This window comes from Capricornis sumatraensis, chromosome 14, assembly GCF_032405125.1.
Source record: "Capricornis sumatraensis isolate serow.1 chromosome 14, serow.2, whole genome shotgun sequence".
NCBI lineage: Eukaryota > Metazoa > Chordata > Mammalia > Artiodactyla > Bovidae > Capricornis > Capricornis sumatraensis.
In genome coordinates, this window is record NC_091082.1 from 74,059,991 (window position 1) to 74,077,195 (window position 17,205).

Here is a 17,205-nt window from a genome sequence, read left to right on the forward strand (position 1 = left end):
TTGCAATGTCGGACACGACTGGGTGACTTTCACTTTCACTGTTTTGCATTTCCTAAGTCTAAAAATTCACTGTTTTAAGTATGCATCATTTATGACAAATCTTAAAGTAGTCTTTGGTAGCTCTAAATGGAGAAATGATCTTTGTTGTTTTGTTGACTATTTCTAATTGTTCAATTAACTGTACAGTGCATAGTGAAAGGACATTTGCAACCACAGTATGCTAAAGACTTTAATGCTATTGAGCACTATTCTTGACTTACGTCATTTTTATCTCCACAGAAATTGGCCCAGTAACAGTTACCACAGATCCCAAGAAATTTCAATATGAGCTTAGAGAACTCTATGTTCAGGTGAGTGCTTTCTTTTAATTTTATTTCTTTCAGGGGAAAGGAAAATCATGAACTTTTGACTGATCATCTTCAGTTTTAAGTCTGAAAGTAATAATTCTTAGTTTTTAAATTCTAATACCACTTTTTCTGACTTGAATGATACACATGGAATTGGGACAGATTGGGTTCAAAACACCACCTTCATTTATGCGTTGTCTGTAGCTGCTGCCATGTAACACAGGCAGAGTTCTGTAGCTGTGACCGACTGGCCCACAAAGCCTAAGTGGTTACTGTGTGATGCATCAGAGAAAAGTTTATTGACTTCTGCTCTAGATGACTTCAGTGGTAAAGAATCCACTTACCAATGTAGGAGACACAGGAGATGTGGGTTCAATCCCTGGGTCAGGAAGATACCCTGGAGTAGGAAGTGGCGACCCACTCCAGTATCCTTGCTTGGAAAATTCCATGGACAGAAGAGCCTGGTGTGCTACAGTCCATGGGGGCTGCAAAAAGTCAGATACAAGTGAGCACTAGATGACTCCTTTCACTGACTCCTTTCACTGTTTCATAAGGAACAGTTAATTCTTTTCCTATAATCGTTGTGCTATAATTAGGATAATTTAAAAATTCTTGAAGTCACCTATATAAATTTTTGTAAGTATAGTTTTGTTAGTAGAGAAGATGAATAGTTGGTTGAAATGTTATTCTGAAAACAGGACTTGGAGATAAGGTTAACATGTACCTTCTCCTCATTCCTTGTTGAGGACATTTTTCTCATATCTATTGTTTTTTTTTTTTTTTTAGTAAGTTGCTCCTTTGAGGCTGTTTTATTATCCTATCCTCCATGGATGGTCTCTGCTGCAATCACCTATAGGTCTTTTGGGCACTGCTCATTGACGCTGTTGGTGACTGGATCATTGGCTGCCTGTCCCCTTTAGGGCTGCCGTCATTCCAGGGCACCTCCCCAGCGACTGGAATGACCTGTCGGAACCTTCTCCTCTCAGTTCTTTGACCTGGTCTTCAGTGACCTTTCCTTTCCTCCATCTCAGTCTTGTATTCCCACATACCCTCTGGACGTTGTGTGTGTGCTTAGCTGCTCAATCATGTCCAAGTCTTTGTGACCCCCTGGACGGTAGCCTGCCAGGCTCCTCTGTCCATGGGGATTCCCCAGGCAAGAATGCCCAATTCATTCTGTCTCTCAGGTCACTCATTCAAGCTTTTAATCTCCAGCCTCAACCATCTGTCCACCAAGCTTGTTACAGCTTCTTACTACAACTGCTGCTTCACCCTCACCAAACATTCCAGTCCAGTGATCCCTATCCTGTCTCCCAGGCCTTCGGAGTCTCCTTTTTCACTTTCTTCCAATCTAGCTCAGAGTCTTGTCATTTCAAAAACACTGCTTTCTTCCTTGTCCATTGCTTTTTTGTTCAAAAGGCAGAAATTCATTCCTGAAGGACCAAAATTATTATGCCAGGTGCCATTGGAGTCTCACGATATGGCAGGTTGATTTCACTATAAATACATAGCCACCTGCTTCCACTGGACTCTCAATACTCCCTTGATCCTATTCTATTTCTTTGATCAAGTATATCTCCCATGCCTCCCAATGACAGTTGCAAACTTGAGCTATTCTTCTTAAACCTGTATTCCATTACCCTTTTACTACGGACCATTTTTGGCTAATGATCCACTCTGAGCAAGCTGTCTCACTTACTGTTTCACACAGAGGCACATTTAAATGGAAGCTCTTGGCTTCCTCATACCTTGCATGTAATCCACATGCGTTTGATAACCATCCTATTCTCATTCTCTACTTAATCACAACTCCTTGGCTTTCTCAGGATCTTAATGATATCAAGCTGTTTTTTTTTTTTTTTTCTTTTTTAACTGCTTTAGGTTTCCCATTTAGTTTTTAAAAAAATTGGAGTGTAGTTGCTTTACAGTGCTGTGTTTCTACTGTACAACAACATGAATTGGCTGTACATATACATATATCATCTCCTTTTTTGTTTTTACTTCCTCTTTAGGTTACCCCAGAGTATTGAGTAGGGTTCATGTGCTATACAGGAGATTCTCTTTAGTTCATTTATACTATTTTATACATAGTATTAATAGTATATCTATATCAATCCCAATCTCCCAATTCCTCCCACCCCCTCCTCTATTTCCTATAAATATGTTCAAGTCTACCTCCAAAACAAACCCCTCTCCCAGTAAACCAAACTGTTGGGAACAAACCAAACTAACCAACAAATCACTGTTGTTCTCAAAATTCTCTTACAAATAGCAACTTTCATTTCTCAGTTCCTTCAATACCTGGAAAGTTGTCAGTATTCCCTGCCATCTTTTCCTCACGTGCCTTCTTAGTCTCTTTCAATCTAGTCCCCACACTCATGGTCTATGTAGCTCTAGCTGGTGACACATAATCTCTGGCTTTGCTAAATGCAGTGGAAACATTTCATTTGTCAGTATGTTAGTTAAACTTTGTAGTTCTTGGCAATACTGGCCTCTCCGTTCATCTTGAGGCATTCTCTTCCTTTACATATTCTTTCACTTTACGTCCCACTTTTCTTAAGCTTCCTAGGCAGCTCATTTCCCCCCAGTTGGCCATTAAATGTTTAGGATCCTAGTAGGTTTGCAAACTGGCCCCATTTATTTGTCTCATTTTTACTTTTTCTCTTTAGGAAAAATCATCCATACACACATAAATACATTTCTAGCCTAGAACTCTCCTCTGAGAATTAGACCCTTCAGTCAGTCTCCGGGATGTCACAATGGCACTCCAAAGTGAAACTCACAGATGTTCTCTTTCCACTCCTTCTACTGCTACTGCTAAGTCACTTCAGTCGTGTCCGACTCTGTGCGACCCCATAGATGGCAGGCCACCAGGCTCCCCTGTCGCTGGGATTCTCCAGGCAAGAACACTGGAGTGGGTTGCCATTTCCTTCTCCAGTGCATGAAAGTGAAAACTGAAAGTGAAGTCACTCAGTCGTGTCCGACTCTTAGCGACCCCATGGACTGCAGCCCACCAGGCTCCTCCATCCATGGGATTTTCCAGGCAAGAGTCCTGGAGTGGGGTGTCACTGCCTTCTCCACCACTCCTTCTAATATGGTTCTAAATCTTGTTCTTTGTCTTCTGTTTGTTATCTTTGTGAATTATGCCTGTAGTATCCTGGTTATTCACCAAAACTCTGAATCATCCTTACTATACATGTCTTTTCTCCTCCAAACCATCAATCAAATATTGGTTTTTAACTTTCTTAATAATTTTTATGTCAGTTGACTTTCATTCATTAATATTAGCTTGTCAGAGTCCCAGTTATTGTATCTTTCAGTTCAGTTCAATCTCTGAGTCATGTCCAACTCTTTGCGACCCCATGAATCGCAGCACGCCAGGCCTCCCTGTCCATCACCAACTCCTGGAGTTCACTCAAACTCATGTCCATGGAGTTGGTGATGCCATCCAACCATCTCATCTTCTGTCATCCCCATCTCCTCCTGCCCCCAATCCCTCCCGGCATCAGGGTCTTTTCCAATGAGTCAACTCTTTGCATGAGGTGGCCAAAGTACTGGAGTTTCAGCTTTAGCATCATTCCTTGCAAAGAACACCCAGGACTGATCTCCTTTAGAATGGACTGGTTGGATCTTCCTGCAGTCCAACAGACTCTTGGGAGTCTTCTCCAATGCCACAGTTCAAAATCATCAATTCTTCAGTGCTCAGCTATCTTCATAGTCCAACTCTCACATCCATATGTGACCACTGGAAAAACCATAGCCTTGACTAGACGGACCTTTGTTGGCAAAGTAATGTCTCTGCTTTATAATATGCTATCTAGGTTGGTCATAATTGTATCTTTAGGCTCAATTAATGCAAAAAAGCTTCTAAGTGATTTCCCTGCTTTTATTCTTGATTTGATTTTCCAGGCCTTTCTCTACTCTGACCAGCAGACCAAAGATCTAAAAGAAAAATGTCCCTCAACATTCCCCTCTAATACCCTGTCCACTCACCTCCTACCCTCACTTCACCCAAGTCTTCCCAAATTCCTGAGTGACCTGAGGCCTGTCAACCTGTCAGCCCTTCCTGGAGCCACTCTCTACCTTGGGCCCTGAGATCTGCTGTAGGGGTCTTGCACAGAGTCTGCTGTGTCTGGATCCGCCCTGTCTCCCTGTGGGGCCCTTGCGTGTGCTGTTCTCCTTGCATGTGTGTGTGTTAGTCACTCAGTCATGTCCGACTTTTTGTGACCCCATGGACGGTAGCACACCAGGCTCCTCTGTCCATGGAATTCTCTAGGCAGGAATACTGGAGTGTGTTGCCATTTCCTTCTCCTCTGCTTGCATAAGAAGCTCTTCATCTTGCCCTCATGTCCATGCTCCTTTAATCGAGTTTAAAATCCTGTTTTCAAAATCTCATCTGGAATACCACTTTGTCAGAGAATCTGTCCTGTCCTCCAGGATTGGTCATATCTCATGGCCTCTTTCTGTCACAAAGCAGTTGGGATTTCATAGTGAAGAGTTATGTCTGATTTAGTTAATCACTGAATCCCTTAGTAAAATGCCTGGCGTGTAGAGTGTGCTCATAGAGAATGAATGGAAGAATGAAGGAACAAACCACCACTGTGTACAAATTAACAGTTCAGATTAGAGTTTGAAGTTTAATACTTCAATTGGTTTCACTGTCGAGTGCATGACTTTATTTGGAACTATATGTGGTATGAGCATAATTGGGGCATAGGGTGAAAAAACTCAGGAATTTGGCATTCCAAATATGTATTCCATCGTGATTCTTTCATTGTGCCTGTCTCTATTTTTAAATTGCATGCTAAATTGGATTATGTTTCATAAATGTCTAAATAGGTTTTTATAGTTATCCCTTGTCTGTTTTTCTCTTTTATTAAATTTCTTCTGATTATGTCTCTCATTAATCCTCTATTTCCTTTCTCATATCATTCTTTTTCAGTCATTATCTCAATACTTATTTACAATTTACTTTTCTGTCCCCTGATATAGCAAATTATTTTCCATTTTGGATGTCCACATTCTTTGAAAGAAAATTTACATAAAAATTTCTATCCTGTATGTGGAACCCAGGAATTAAAAATTGTATTACCCTAATTGTTTATATTTTTATATTCTGGTGTTTTATCATGAACTCCTGAGTACAAGAGCCTTACAGCTCTCATTGAGCCTCTGGTCTACCATGGGATGAATCAGTGTCTGCAGGAGAGTGGACTTAAATAGCTGTTGAATAAATGAATGTCATACGAGCATAGCTTCTTTTAAAAATGTACATGTAACAGTGAAACTATATCAAATACAATACAAACTTTACCTGATGGTACAAAAGATACTTAAAAATCTAATCATCACTTTTTGTAATAGAAAGATTCAGTACGGCCATGTAATGAAGGTTTCTAGCTGAAAGAATGTTTGGAAGAGATTTACTGCATTCATTTCTTTTCCCCTCTGCAAAAATTCAGCTGGGATATATTCTTAGAAAGCTGGCCAGAATGCAAATGCCTACATTCTCATTGAGACCTGGCACTTCCTCATTTCCTGCCTCTCCCCTTCTTTTGTTCTAAGGGATCTTCAGATCCTCCTTGCTCCATTTGTCTCCAGGGAGGAGGGTCATGATCCTTAATCATACTTCATTGATTCCCTTCCCAGAGCCCTCCTCAGCCAACCTCTGAAACTGAACTTGATACAGATACTCTGTAGAGTCATAATGTCTCTGTTCAAGAAAATAATCTTTCTTCCTTCCCTGGAATGAAAACTGGTGTCCATTTCTCTGGAGATTTCCTCTGTACTGGCCGCATCTTAAGGATTTATTTTTACACTGTCTTGAGATATAAGAGGATGCTTAATTAGAACAACTAGCCAAGGACGGAATCAAATATTTACTTTTCTCTTCATGCAAAATTGGACACTGTTATAAGCATTGGGGATACCATGGAAGTATTTTTATTTTCAAAGTTTCTGGTGAATTATTCCTTTTTTAATCAGTGGCAAAAATTTTCATCAAGTAAGGTTCGAATATGAAGACACTAGGCTCCGTCATTACTTAACCCTGACCTAAAGAATGTATTTTTTCTTCAGTGTTTGCTTAGAGAATATTTTATTCTATAACCCACTCTGAGAAACTAAAATTCACAAATTTCATAAAATTTTAGTATAATACTAAAATGTGTGTGTGTGTGTGTGTGTAATTTCCAGACCCTTTTTTGGTTCCTCTTCTAATGTTTTTAGTAACTCCCCCCAAATCACTGATATGAAGAGCAATAAGGTTGGCTGTTGTATTAAAATTAACTTGGATTTTTTTTTAAAAAAAGAAACCTTTGAAAATATTCCTTTCATAATTTGTTTTGAAAACAAGAAAAGGAAATTCAGTTTGAAGTAAATTAAATAATTGCCCATTAACTTTTGACCAGACTCAGCTATTTATCTTGTAGAGGTAATTAAAATTTTACAAGAAAAATGTAAGAGAAATCACTAAACTTAAACCATTAAATGTATAACATTAATTTCATTTTCCTGTATCTTCTTTCATTTGGGATACAGAAAAGTAGCTTGTACAGAAAGCTTCTGAGGTTTCTCTCTGGGGAAAAGAAGGGACGATAAATGACAACAATGGTATTCAAATCACACACCACTTTGAGAATTAATATCCTTGTGAATATGCATTGCAAATTCTTGTCTCAGGTCACATTCTTTATAAGAAGCTATAAAGCTTGTTAATTTTTAGAAAATGATGTTGATGATGATATGCTTTTTTTTTTGCATTACTAAGTTTATTCTTTCCTGTATAATTTCTTTTTTCTTTTATTTATGTATTTATTTTAATTGGAGGCTAATTACTTTACAATATTGTAGTGGTTTTGCCATACATTGACATGAATCAGCCATGCGTGTACATGTGTCCCCCATCCTGAACCCCCTTCCCACCTCCCTCCCCATCCCATCCCTCAGGGTCATCCCAGTGCACCAGCCCTGAGCACCCTTTTTCATGAATCGAACCTGGACTGACGATCTGTTCCACATATTGTAATATACATGTTTCAATGCTGTTCTCTCAAATCATCCCACCCTCGCCTTCTCCCACAGAGTCCAAAAGTCTGTTCTTTACATCTGTGTCTCTTTTGCTGTCTCGCATACAGGGTCATTGTTACCATCTTTCTAAATTCCATATATATATGCGTTAATATACTGTATTGGTGTTTTTCTTTCTGACTTACTTCACTCTGTATAATAGGCTCCAGTTTCATCCACCTCATTAGAACTGATTCAAATGCATTCTTTTAATAGCTGAGTAATATTCCATTGTGTATACGTACTATAGCTTTCTTATCCATTTGTCTGCCGATGGACATCTAGGTTGCTTCCATGTCCTGGCTATTGTAAACAGTACTGCGATGAACATTGGGGTACATGTGTCTCCTTCACTTCTGGTTTCCTTGGTGTGTATGGCCAGCAGTGGGGTTGCTGGGTTGTATGGCAGTTCTATTTTCAGTTTTTTAAGGAATCTCCACACTGTTCTCCATAGTGACTGTACTAGTTTGCATTCCCACCAACAGTGTAAGAGGGTTCCCTTTTCTCTGCACTCTTTGCAGCATTTGTTTGTAGACTTTTTGATAGCAGCCATTCTGACCGATGTGAGATGGTACCTCTTTGTGGTTTTGATTTGCATTTCTCTGATAATGAGTGATGTTGAGCATCTTTTCATGTGTTTGTTAGCCATCTGTATGTCTTCTTTGGAGAAATGTCTGTTTAGTTCTTTGGCTTATTTTTGGATTGTGTCATTTATTTTTCTGGAATTGAGCTTCATGAGGTGCTTGTATATTTTTGAGATGAATTCTTTGTCAGTTGCTTCATTTGCTATTATTTTCTCCCATTCTGAAGGCTGTCTTTTCACCTTGCTTATAGTTTCCTTCATTGTGCAAAGCTTTGAAGTTTAATTAGGTCCCATTTGTTTATTTTTGCTTTTATTTCCAATATTCTGGGAGGTGGGTCATAGAGGATCCTGCTGTGATTTATGTCTGAGAGTGTTTTGCCTATGTTCTCCTCTAGGAGTTTTATAGTTTCTGGTCTTGCATTTAGATCTTTAATCCATTTTGGGTTTATTTTTGTGTATGGTGTCAGAAAGTGTTCTAGTTTCATTCTTTTACAAGTGGTTGACCAGTTTTCCCAGCACCACTTGTTAAAGAGATTGTCTTTTCTCCATTGTATAGTCTTGCCTCCTTTGTCAAAGATAAGATGTCCACAGGTGTATGGACTTATCTGGGCTTTCTGTTTTGTTTCATTGATCTATATTTCTGTCTTTGTGTCAGTACCATACTGTCTTGATGACTGTGGCTTTGTAGTATAGTCCAAAGTCAGGCAGGTTGATTCCTCCAGTTCCATTCTTCTTTCTCAAGATTGCTTTGGCTATTTGAGGTTTTTTGTATTTCCATACAAATTGTGAAATTATTTGTTCTAGCTCTATGAAGAATACAGTTGGTAGCTTGATAGGGATTGCATTGAATCTATAGATTGCTTTGGGCAGTATACCCATTTTCACTATATTGATTCTTCCAATCCATGAACATGGTATATTTCTCCATCTATTTGTGTCATCTTTGATTTCTTTCATCAGTGTTTTATAGTTTTCCATATATAGGTCTTTTGTTTTTTTAGGTAGATTTATTCCTGTGTATATTCTTTTTGTTGCAGTGGTGAATGGAATTTTTACCTTAATTTCTCTTTCTGTTTTCTCATTGTTAGTGCAAGGGATTTCTGTGTGTTAATTTTGTATCCTGAAACTTTACTGTATTCATTGATTAGCTCTAGTAGTTTCCTGGTGGTGTCTTTAGGGTTTTCTATGTAGAGGATCATATCATCTGCAAATAGAGTTTTACTTCTTTCCCAATCTGGATTCCTTTAATTTCTTTTTCTTCTCTGATTGCTGTGGCTAAAACTTCCAAAACTATGTTGAATAGTAGTGGTGAGAGTGGGCACTCTTGTCTTGTTCCTAACTTTAGGGGAAACGCTTTCAATTTTTCACCATTGAGGATAATGTTTGCTGTGGGTTTATCATATATGGCTTTTATTATGTTGAGATATGCTCCTTCTGTGCCTGCTTTCTGGAGGGTCTTTATCATAAATGGATGTTGCAAAAAATGAAAAATAAAATAAATGGATGTTGAATTTTGTCAAAGGTTTTCTCTGCATCTGTTGAGATGGTTTTTATCTTTCAATTTGTTAATGTGGTGTATCACATTGGATAATGATATACTTTCAATGATATTCTTTCATTCAAATATTTTATACAGAAAAAAGCATATTAGTCAAACATTTGAAATGTAAAAAAGTAAGATATTTCTACTATTGATCCCCAGAATTGAAATGCTTCACATAAACTTTAATTTTTTGAGAAGTCTTTTAATAAAATTGCCCATCAAATTTTTTTGATGTGAAACAAATTTCAGCTTGTTATATTTTTTTTAATAACTTGGGAAGCCCACTAATGTTTACCTTTACTATGCCAACATTTTTAGTGTTAAATATGAAGACTCTTGGACTTCCCAGGTGGTACTAGTGGTTAAGAATCCTCTGTCAGTACAGGAGATGCAAGAGATGAGTGTGCCCTGTGGGTTGGGAAGATTATCTTGAGTAGAAAGTAGCACTCCACTCTATAGTGTTCTTGCCTGGAAAATCCCATGGGCAGAGGAGCCTGGTGGGGTCCACCTGGGAAATTCCATGGGCCCACAAAGAGTTGGACATGACTGAGTGACTGAGCATAGCACCATGGAGGCCCTTGTGTTTTTATATTTTTCTCCTTAAGAGAAAAGCAGATTGAATCCACTTGCACAATTTATTTGTGCTAAATACCCATTATAAATGTACTGTATGAATTGTATTAAATGCTCCTACCTCTCAGTTTCTTTCTGAAAAAACAAAATTGACCTTAATATAAGCAAGAATAAGTAAAAATATGTTGACTAGCATTGTCACAAAGTAACAAGATAGTTATGAATTAGAGTTCGGTACAATTATTGGCATTCTTTAACTGGAACAGAAGAGTAAATAGACAAACTGAAATTAAGGGAAAAAATATTTTACTGTAGTATGGGAACAGTTGATGTTAAAAATAACTGCCAACAGAGATTATGAAAAACCATGGCCAGACAGGCAAAAACTGTTAAAACTGAGGATGAGATAATGCTGATTTATGATGCCAATTCAGTATACAATTATTTAATCTCAAGTATTCAAAATCATGCTACTATGTTTAAGTGTCCTTTTCATTTCTAAATTTATAGAAGTCTTCTATATGAATTAAAAAGCAAAACTGATATATAACCAAAATTTAAGAAAGTGAAAAGAAATTGACTAGAACCAGAAGAGGGAAAGGATCATATGTTAGCATAGATATAATGTGAGCTTCCTGATGGCTCACTGGGTAAAGAATCCTCTTGTAATGCAAGAGCCTCAGGGGACACAGGATCAATCCCTGGTCAGAAAGATCCCCTGGGGAAGGGAATGGCAACCAACTCCAGTATGCTTGCCTGCAAAATCCCATGGACAGGGGAGCCTGGCACACTACAGTCCATGGGGTATCACAAAGAATCAGACATAACTGAGTGCATACACACACACACACACACACACACACACACACACACACACACGGATATAATGTAGAGTTATAAAAGGTGTGATTTTTATGTTTGGTGTTGGATGTGATTCGACTGAAGAAAGCAGTTTTTATTTCCATTTAAGTTTTCTTAATATGCATTTATAAGAAATGCATATTAAGAAAACTTAAATGGAAATATCAGTGTATATGTACACACTTTTACAGGAGGAATGACGTGTTTAATTTAGGGAAGAAAGTGACAGGAGTCAAATGCATGCAACTCATGATATGTGTAAAAGCTACAAGAATAGTAGAACAGCATCTGATTGAAAGTAAGAGCTGGTAAAGGTTAGTTATTGTTGCTATTCTTACTACTACTGTCTCTGGTACTCCAGTAGTCTTTCAGAAAAGATAGTCACCAAGTAATTCTACTATAAATGGACAGCAGTTATCCAAGTAATTCTACCATAAAGGGATAACAGTTATCTAAGTAATTCCACCACGAAGGGACAACAGTTATGGAACGTGTGCCTTGTGAAAGATTTTATATGTGTTTTATTAAAGTCACCTTCTCAATTCAAACCCACACAACTATTAATCTTCCTTTTTACAAATTCAGAGACTGAGGCTTTGAGGTATTAGATAATATGTTTTCCTCAGGTCGTCAGACTGGCAAGTAGCAATAGCAGTCTCAAAAGTGGAAGTGTTTAATGTCCGAGCCAGTGTCCTTTTTCACTTTGCTACTTTTTTTTTAAAATGTCGGTTTAAGTAACCTTATTAAGCTAATCAAATTAACATTTATTTCATTTCTCTTTGTATTTTACTTCAAAGTAGGAAAGTAGAGAATTAAAGACAGATGTAGATGCAAGACTGCCTCATTCTCAATGAAACAATTTTACCTAAAGAAAATAAAATTCCTCTTCTACATCAGTCACTTTGAGTAATTGGCTCACCTACAGTTACTGAGCAGCAAATGACACAGTTAACCGTAAATTGAAAATCACTTCCTTTGCTCAGCATGTTTTCTTGCTACTTAATGTGGTAAGCTTATTTAAGTGGAACCTCACAGTCACCTTGGAGAGACACAAGAGCAGAGTGCATTTTAAGAGATTGAAAGGTAATGTTTATACTGCAGTTGTGTTCATAGCTGGTTATGATTATTTTTATTGTTAGAGTTAGGCTTTTTTGGGCCTGATTGAAGCATCTATTAAAACTTTAGTTTGCTGCTGGAGTTTTCTGTCAGAGAACTAAATTTTCTGAGGGACAAACAATCCTATATCTCTAGGAAGTAGGATGGGTACTAAAGATGGGCACTGAGTGAGAATAATTGGCTCTTTCTAGCCTTCCATCTTAGTACCCTGTCCAGAAGCAAATAGCTGGCTGATTTCTTAATGATCTTTTGCATGAACTTCAAAGGATAAGAGAGTATAGAAGGGTGTTCTGACTGTTGGATTGCTTTTTTCAAAGCAGAATATGCAGATACTTAACATGGGTTGGGGGTGGATTGCAATGGGGCACTTCTTGATGTTCTTTTGAGAGTGCACATGTAGGGATACATTCTTAAGTGTAAATGCATGAGTCATTGTGGAGTAAAATATTATAAATACATGTGAAAAAATAACATTTTTAAGAAGAGTCTACTGACTTGTGATGCCTGGATTTATTCCATTCATGCTATTAAGCCAACCAAAGGATTGTTCTATTCCCCACAATAAGTACTATACCTGATTTTGTCTGTTTTGGGGTGTTGGTAAGGATGGAGGAAAAAATGTTTTTCTTGGGAGAATTTTTTTTTTATCTAAAGCCTAGACTCTTAGAGAAAAAAAAACTATAAACCTCACTTTCAACAAAATGGAAAATTGAAGATTTTTAAAGTAAAAATTAATTTCTTTAATCAAATTAAAGTTAATAGTCTCAATCCAAGTTGATCAGAAGCAGTTCTCAAGAAGCCATCTTTTTTCTTCTTAGGTCTTGAGAAAGTCTCAAGAATTGTGGAATCTTGGTTTTGGTATTGACTTTGAGTATTATTTGCTCAGTTAACCTGTCAGCTGTTTGGAGCCCTTCCAGAAACTTTTCAGTACCCCAGGCATCTCTAACATCAGTTAGAGATTTGATAGCACTGGCCTTTCTCACCAAACAATACATGGGGCTCCTGTGTGCAGTGTCTGGGACCCTCTGTTGGTGTTCGAGGCTGATATGGACTTTCTTGGGCAGGCCTATCCCACTGTCAATTACTGGTCCAGTGACCAGCTAAGTCCCTCAGGTTTCCATATATCAACTTTAAACTAAGTCTCCATTCTCCTATATTCATGTTGATTTAAAGAAAAACAAGCTCCCCAGGTAGCTACTGTCTATGTGTATTCGTCTCTTCCTTTGAGATGATCCAGATCTTAGTTTACCAGTCTTGCTTAGTGACTACTTACTAGTTCTAAGAATAATGACTTGTCTATCTCAACTGCCATATAAATGCAATATTGATACATTATAATGATTTTATTAATAAAAGTATGTTCTATTGATAATTTTTTGTCAAGACCTAATATACAGAGTATAAATATATTTTTATCACCTTAAGCAAAAAGAATCACAACAGTACAACTTCCTCTGTTACTCAGAAACAAAGGTAATGTCAGTTATGCTGGAAACATAAAATCCATATGTGAGTATTGGAACAGAAAGGAAGAGAAAGATTTTAGTGGGCAAGGAGAGCCTGAGGAATTCAGAGGAATGGTAGAGAAAAGTGAAAGTGAAGGGGCTCAGTCGTGTCTGACTCTTTACGCCCCCGTGGACTGTAGCATCCGTCCATGGCTCCTCCGTCCATGGGATTTTCAAGGCAAGAGTACTCGAGTGGGTTGCCGTTTCCTCCTCCAGGGGGTCTTGCCAACCCAGGGATCAAACCCAGGTCTCCCGCATTGTAGGCAGACGCTCTTAGCATCTGAGCCACCAGGGAAGTCCAAAGGTAGAAAAGGGTCATAGCAGAGAGAAGACAGGGAGAAAGAAAGCCTTCCTGAGCAAGTGCAAGCAAGGTGAAAGCTTAGTCCTTAGATAAGCAAAGACGATTAGCTTTAGTGGCCTCTGACGGTGCCCCTGTCTCCCTCTGGCTCCTTCTCACTGAGCAAACAGGAGACCCATCTGCTAGGAGACGAGTGCGTGGATGCTTAGCTACTCAGTCTTGTCTGTCTCTGTCACATCATGGACTATAGGCTGCCAGGCTCCTCAGTTCTTGGGATTTTCCAGGCAAAAATACTGGAAAGGGTAGCTTTTCCCTTCTCCAGGGGATCTTCCTGACCCAGGAATGGAACCGATATCTCCTGCAACGACAGGCGGATTCTTTACTACTGAAGCTGCCTGGGATGTCCTGTTCCAACCAGGAACCAGGGCAGTGTCTTAATCTGATGGGAAAGAGCTCCTAATAGAAAGGTACAGAATGCTTGACAAAGGAGGGAATTCTCTAAGTATCAGGGAAGAGGAGAATTACTGAAGTGTATTCTGAGAATTCCAAGGTACCGTTTTTGTAGTTTTCCATTTTCACCTAGAGTTAACCCTGAGCACGTCTATATGTCTCCTGATCACGGGAAGCTCTATGGTGGTATTTTTGTTGTGCTTGGTTGCTTACATGCTGTTTCCCTCTTGAAACGACCATGTGTGTCACGCTGAGTCACTTCAGTCACGTCTGACTCTTTGCAACCCCATGGATTATAGTCCACTAGGCTCCTCTGTCAGTGGACTCTCCAGGCAAGAATACTGGAGTGGGTTGCCATGTTCTCCTCCAGGGGACCTTCCTGATCCAGGGATTGAACTCAGGCCTCTTATGTCTCCTGGATTGGCAGGCAGGTTTTTTTCCATTAGCGCCACCTGGGAAGACATGAAAGGACCATGGCCTATTATAATTCATGTACATTATGAAGCTTTTGAAACATTTTAAAGTATGAAGGCACAGTATTCTCTGATTTATTAATTAAGAGCCTGGTATATACATTCTTTAAAAAAATTGTTGTTTATTTTTAATTGGAGGAGCTAAGTGCTTTACAATGTTGTATTGATTTCTGCCATACCACAACACGAATCAGCCATTAGTACACATATATTTCCTCCTTCTTGAGCCTCTCCCACCCCACTCCCCTATCCCACCCCTCTAGGTCATCACAGAGTGCCAGGCTGCGCTCCCCGTGTTATAGGCAACTTCATACTAGTTACCTGTTGACCCATGCTGGCGTAGCTATTTCAATGCTACTCTCTCGATTCATCCCACCCTCTCCTTCCCCCTCTTGTCCACAAGCCTGTTCTCTACGTCTGTGTCTCAATTCCTGCCCTGCAAATAGGTTCGTCAGTACCATTTTTTAGATTCCATATATATGCATTAATATTGTTTCAATGCAAGTGAACTGAATATCCTCTTAAGGCTCAACATGAAATAAGTTCCAATAATTGGAAAGGTCAGTTTCAGAAGAGTTAGACCCTTACTACTGATGAGTGATAACCTGAAAGCCTGGAAACGGTTGTTGTTGTTAAGCTTCGGCATTCCTGGAACTGAGGTCAGCAGTTCTTTGATGCCTTGGTTTGGATTCCATCTTCTTCAGCCTAGTAAAGGGAGCATGGTGGACTGTCTGGAATGTGGTATCTTCTTTTTTTGATTATGGGGATTTGAAGTCTGGACTCTGAAATATTCTGTCTCTTAGTACATCCCTGCCATATTTTCTATAAGTGATGAAGACCAAATGTCACTGATGCATTAGGATTCTACAGTCATTCTGATTTATTTCATACTTGGTTAGAAGCAACTTTAAATTAAATTCGATGTAATTTAATGGTTTCCACATGTACATTCTGTTTTCTTGGTTATAGAATCGTACAACTGTATTTTTAGAAAGTGAACTGAGGGTTGTAAACTTTTGTACAGTTTATAATGGAGTTTCATTCCAAAATTTTATACATAAAGGGAAAATTGTACAAATAAGACATTCAAAACCACGGGTGTTCCATATGAGAGGAATACAATTGCACTGTGAAACTAGGCTTAGTAAATGGTAGTAGAATAAGGGTAAATGTTGTAATGCCAATGGGCAGTCTTTTGGACTCAGAAATGAACCTGCCAAAAATGTTTCATTTTTTTGGTTGCTTAGAGTTAGGCATAACTGGAAAACAATTGGTACAAACACTAATCCATTGAAAATAGATGATGAGAATAGAATTGAAATGGTCTGGAAGAGAAATAATAAGGCATGGGCAAAGGCCCACTTTGAGATTAATCTTCCTTCTCTGATCCTTTGTTTGATGAGCATTTTCCCATTAGGTTTTGGGCAGAGACTTGATTTTTCTTTAACTCCTGTCAGGGTTTAAAGGTTCAGTTTATTCCAGGACTACTTCCATACTGTTTTGTATTTAGAAAAGACTGCATGGTAATCTGTTTTATTACTCCCTTTACTGATAGGATTTCCATTCATTTTTACTTAATCTTTTTTGACAAGAATTTATTTTCTGAACATAATTATCACTGTATTTCTGAAGTTACAGTTTTCTTTTCCCCTTTAATCTCACAAGCAGTTTCCTGTGAAAGGCCGCATGCTTCTGATTTTTTCTCTGTCTTCGTGTCTTTGGCAACGTGATCAATTGTAGCTATCAGTAGAATTATAAAGACAAAATGATGAATGAACCTACTAATACAAATTAGTTATGTGTCAGAGTTTAAATAAAAACACAACCTTAACAGAGTCAGGCCCTTCTTACATATATTTAGGGAATTATGCAATTCAACACATTATGCAACTTTATATCCATCACAACTTGCATTTTCATGTATGTATGCAGGTTTATATGTGATGCATACACATTGCTGAGTTTGTTTTTATATATAAATATAAAATTTGACCTTATGATGTTGGGAAGTGGTGGAGGATGGCAGAGGGGAGGGGGAGAGAGAGAAAATGGGGTGAAGGTAGATTTAGGGTAGTTAGTTTTACAAACTACAGTGCATATTCATATATGTATTGCTTTGTTAAAGAGCAACTTTTGGCACTTGCATTCTTAGGAGACTTAGCTCTGGAATTTTATTACTTGAATTGAGATGGTCCACGCTTGGATAAGCTCAGACTTGAATATAGCGAGTATGTATGTATAGGTTGTGTCAAGATTGCTTTATACAGTCTCATTCACCCATTTACCCACTACTCATTTGTTTATCCACTCATTCATCAAGCAACAATGGAATACTGAGTTCCCCATGAAACAATGATCTAGTGGGAGGAAGCAGATAAATTATAAATACAA

The 17,205-nt window shown here is 38.4% G+C and overlaps 1 protein-coding gene across 1 annotated transcript in view; it reads left to right on the forward strand.

The window, feature by feature from the left end:
* The window catches only part of HMCN1 (hemicentin 1), a 537,733-nt gene that overhangs the window by 123,120 nt on the left and 397,408 nt on the right, over positions 1–17,205 (forward strand). The window contains exon 2 of the mRNA XM_068985901.1: positions 280–350. Within this exon, the coding sequence (XP_068842002.1) occupies positions 280–350 (71 nt within the window). The remainder of the gene's footprint in view (positions 1–279; positions 351–17,205) is intronic.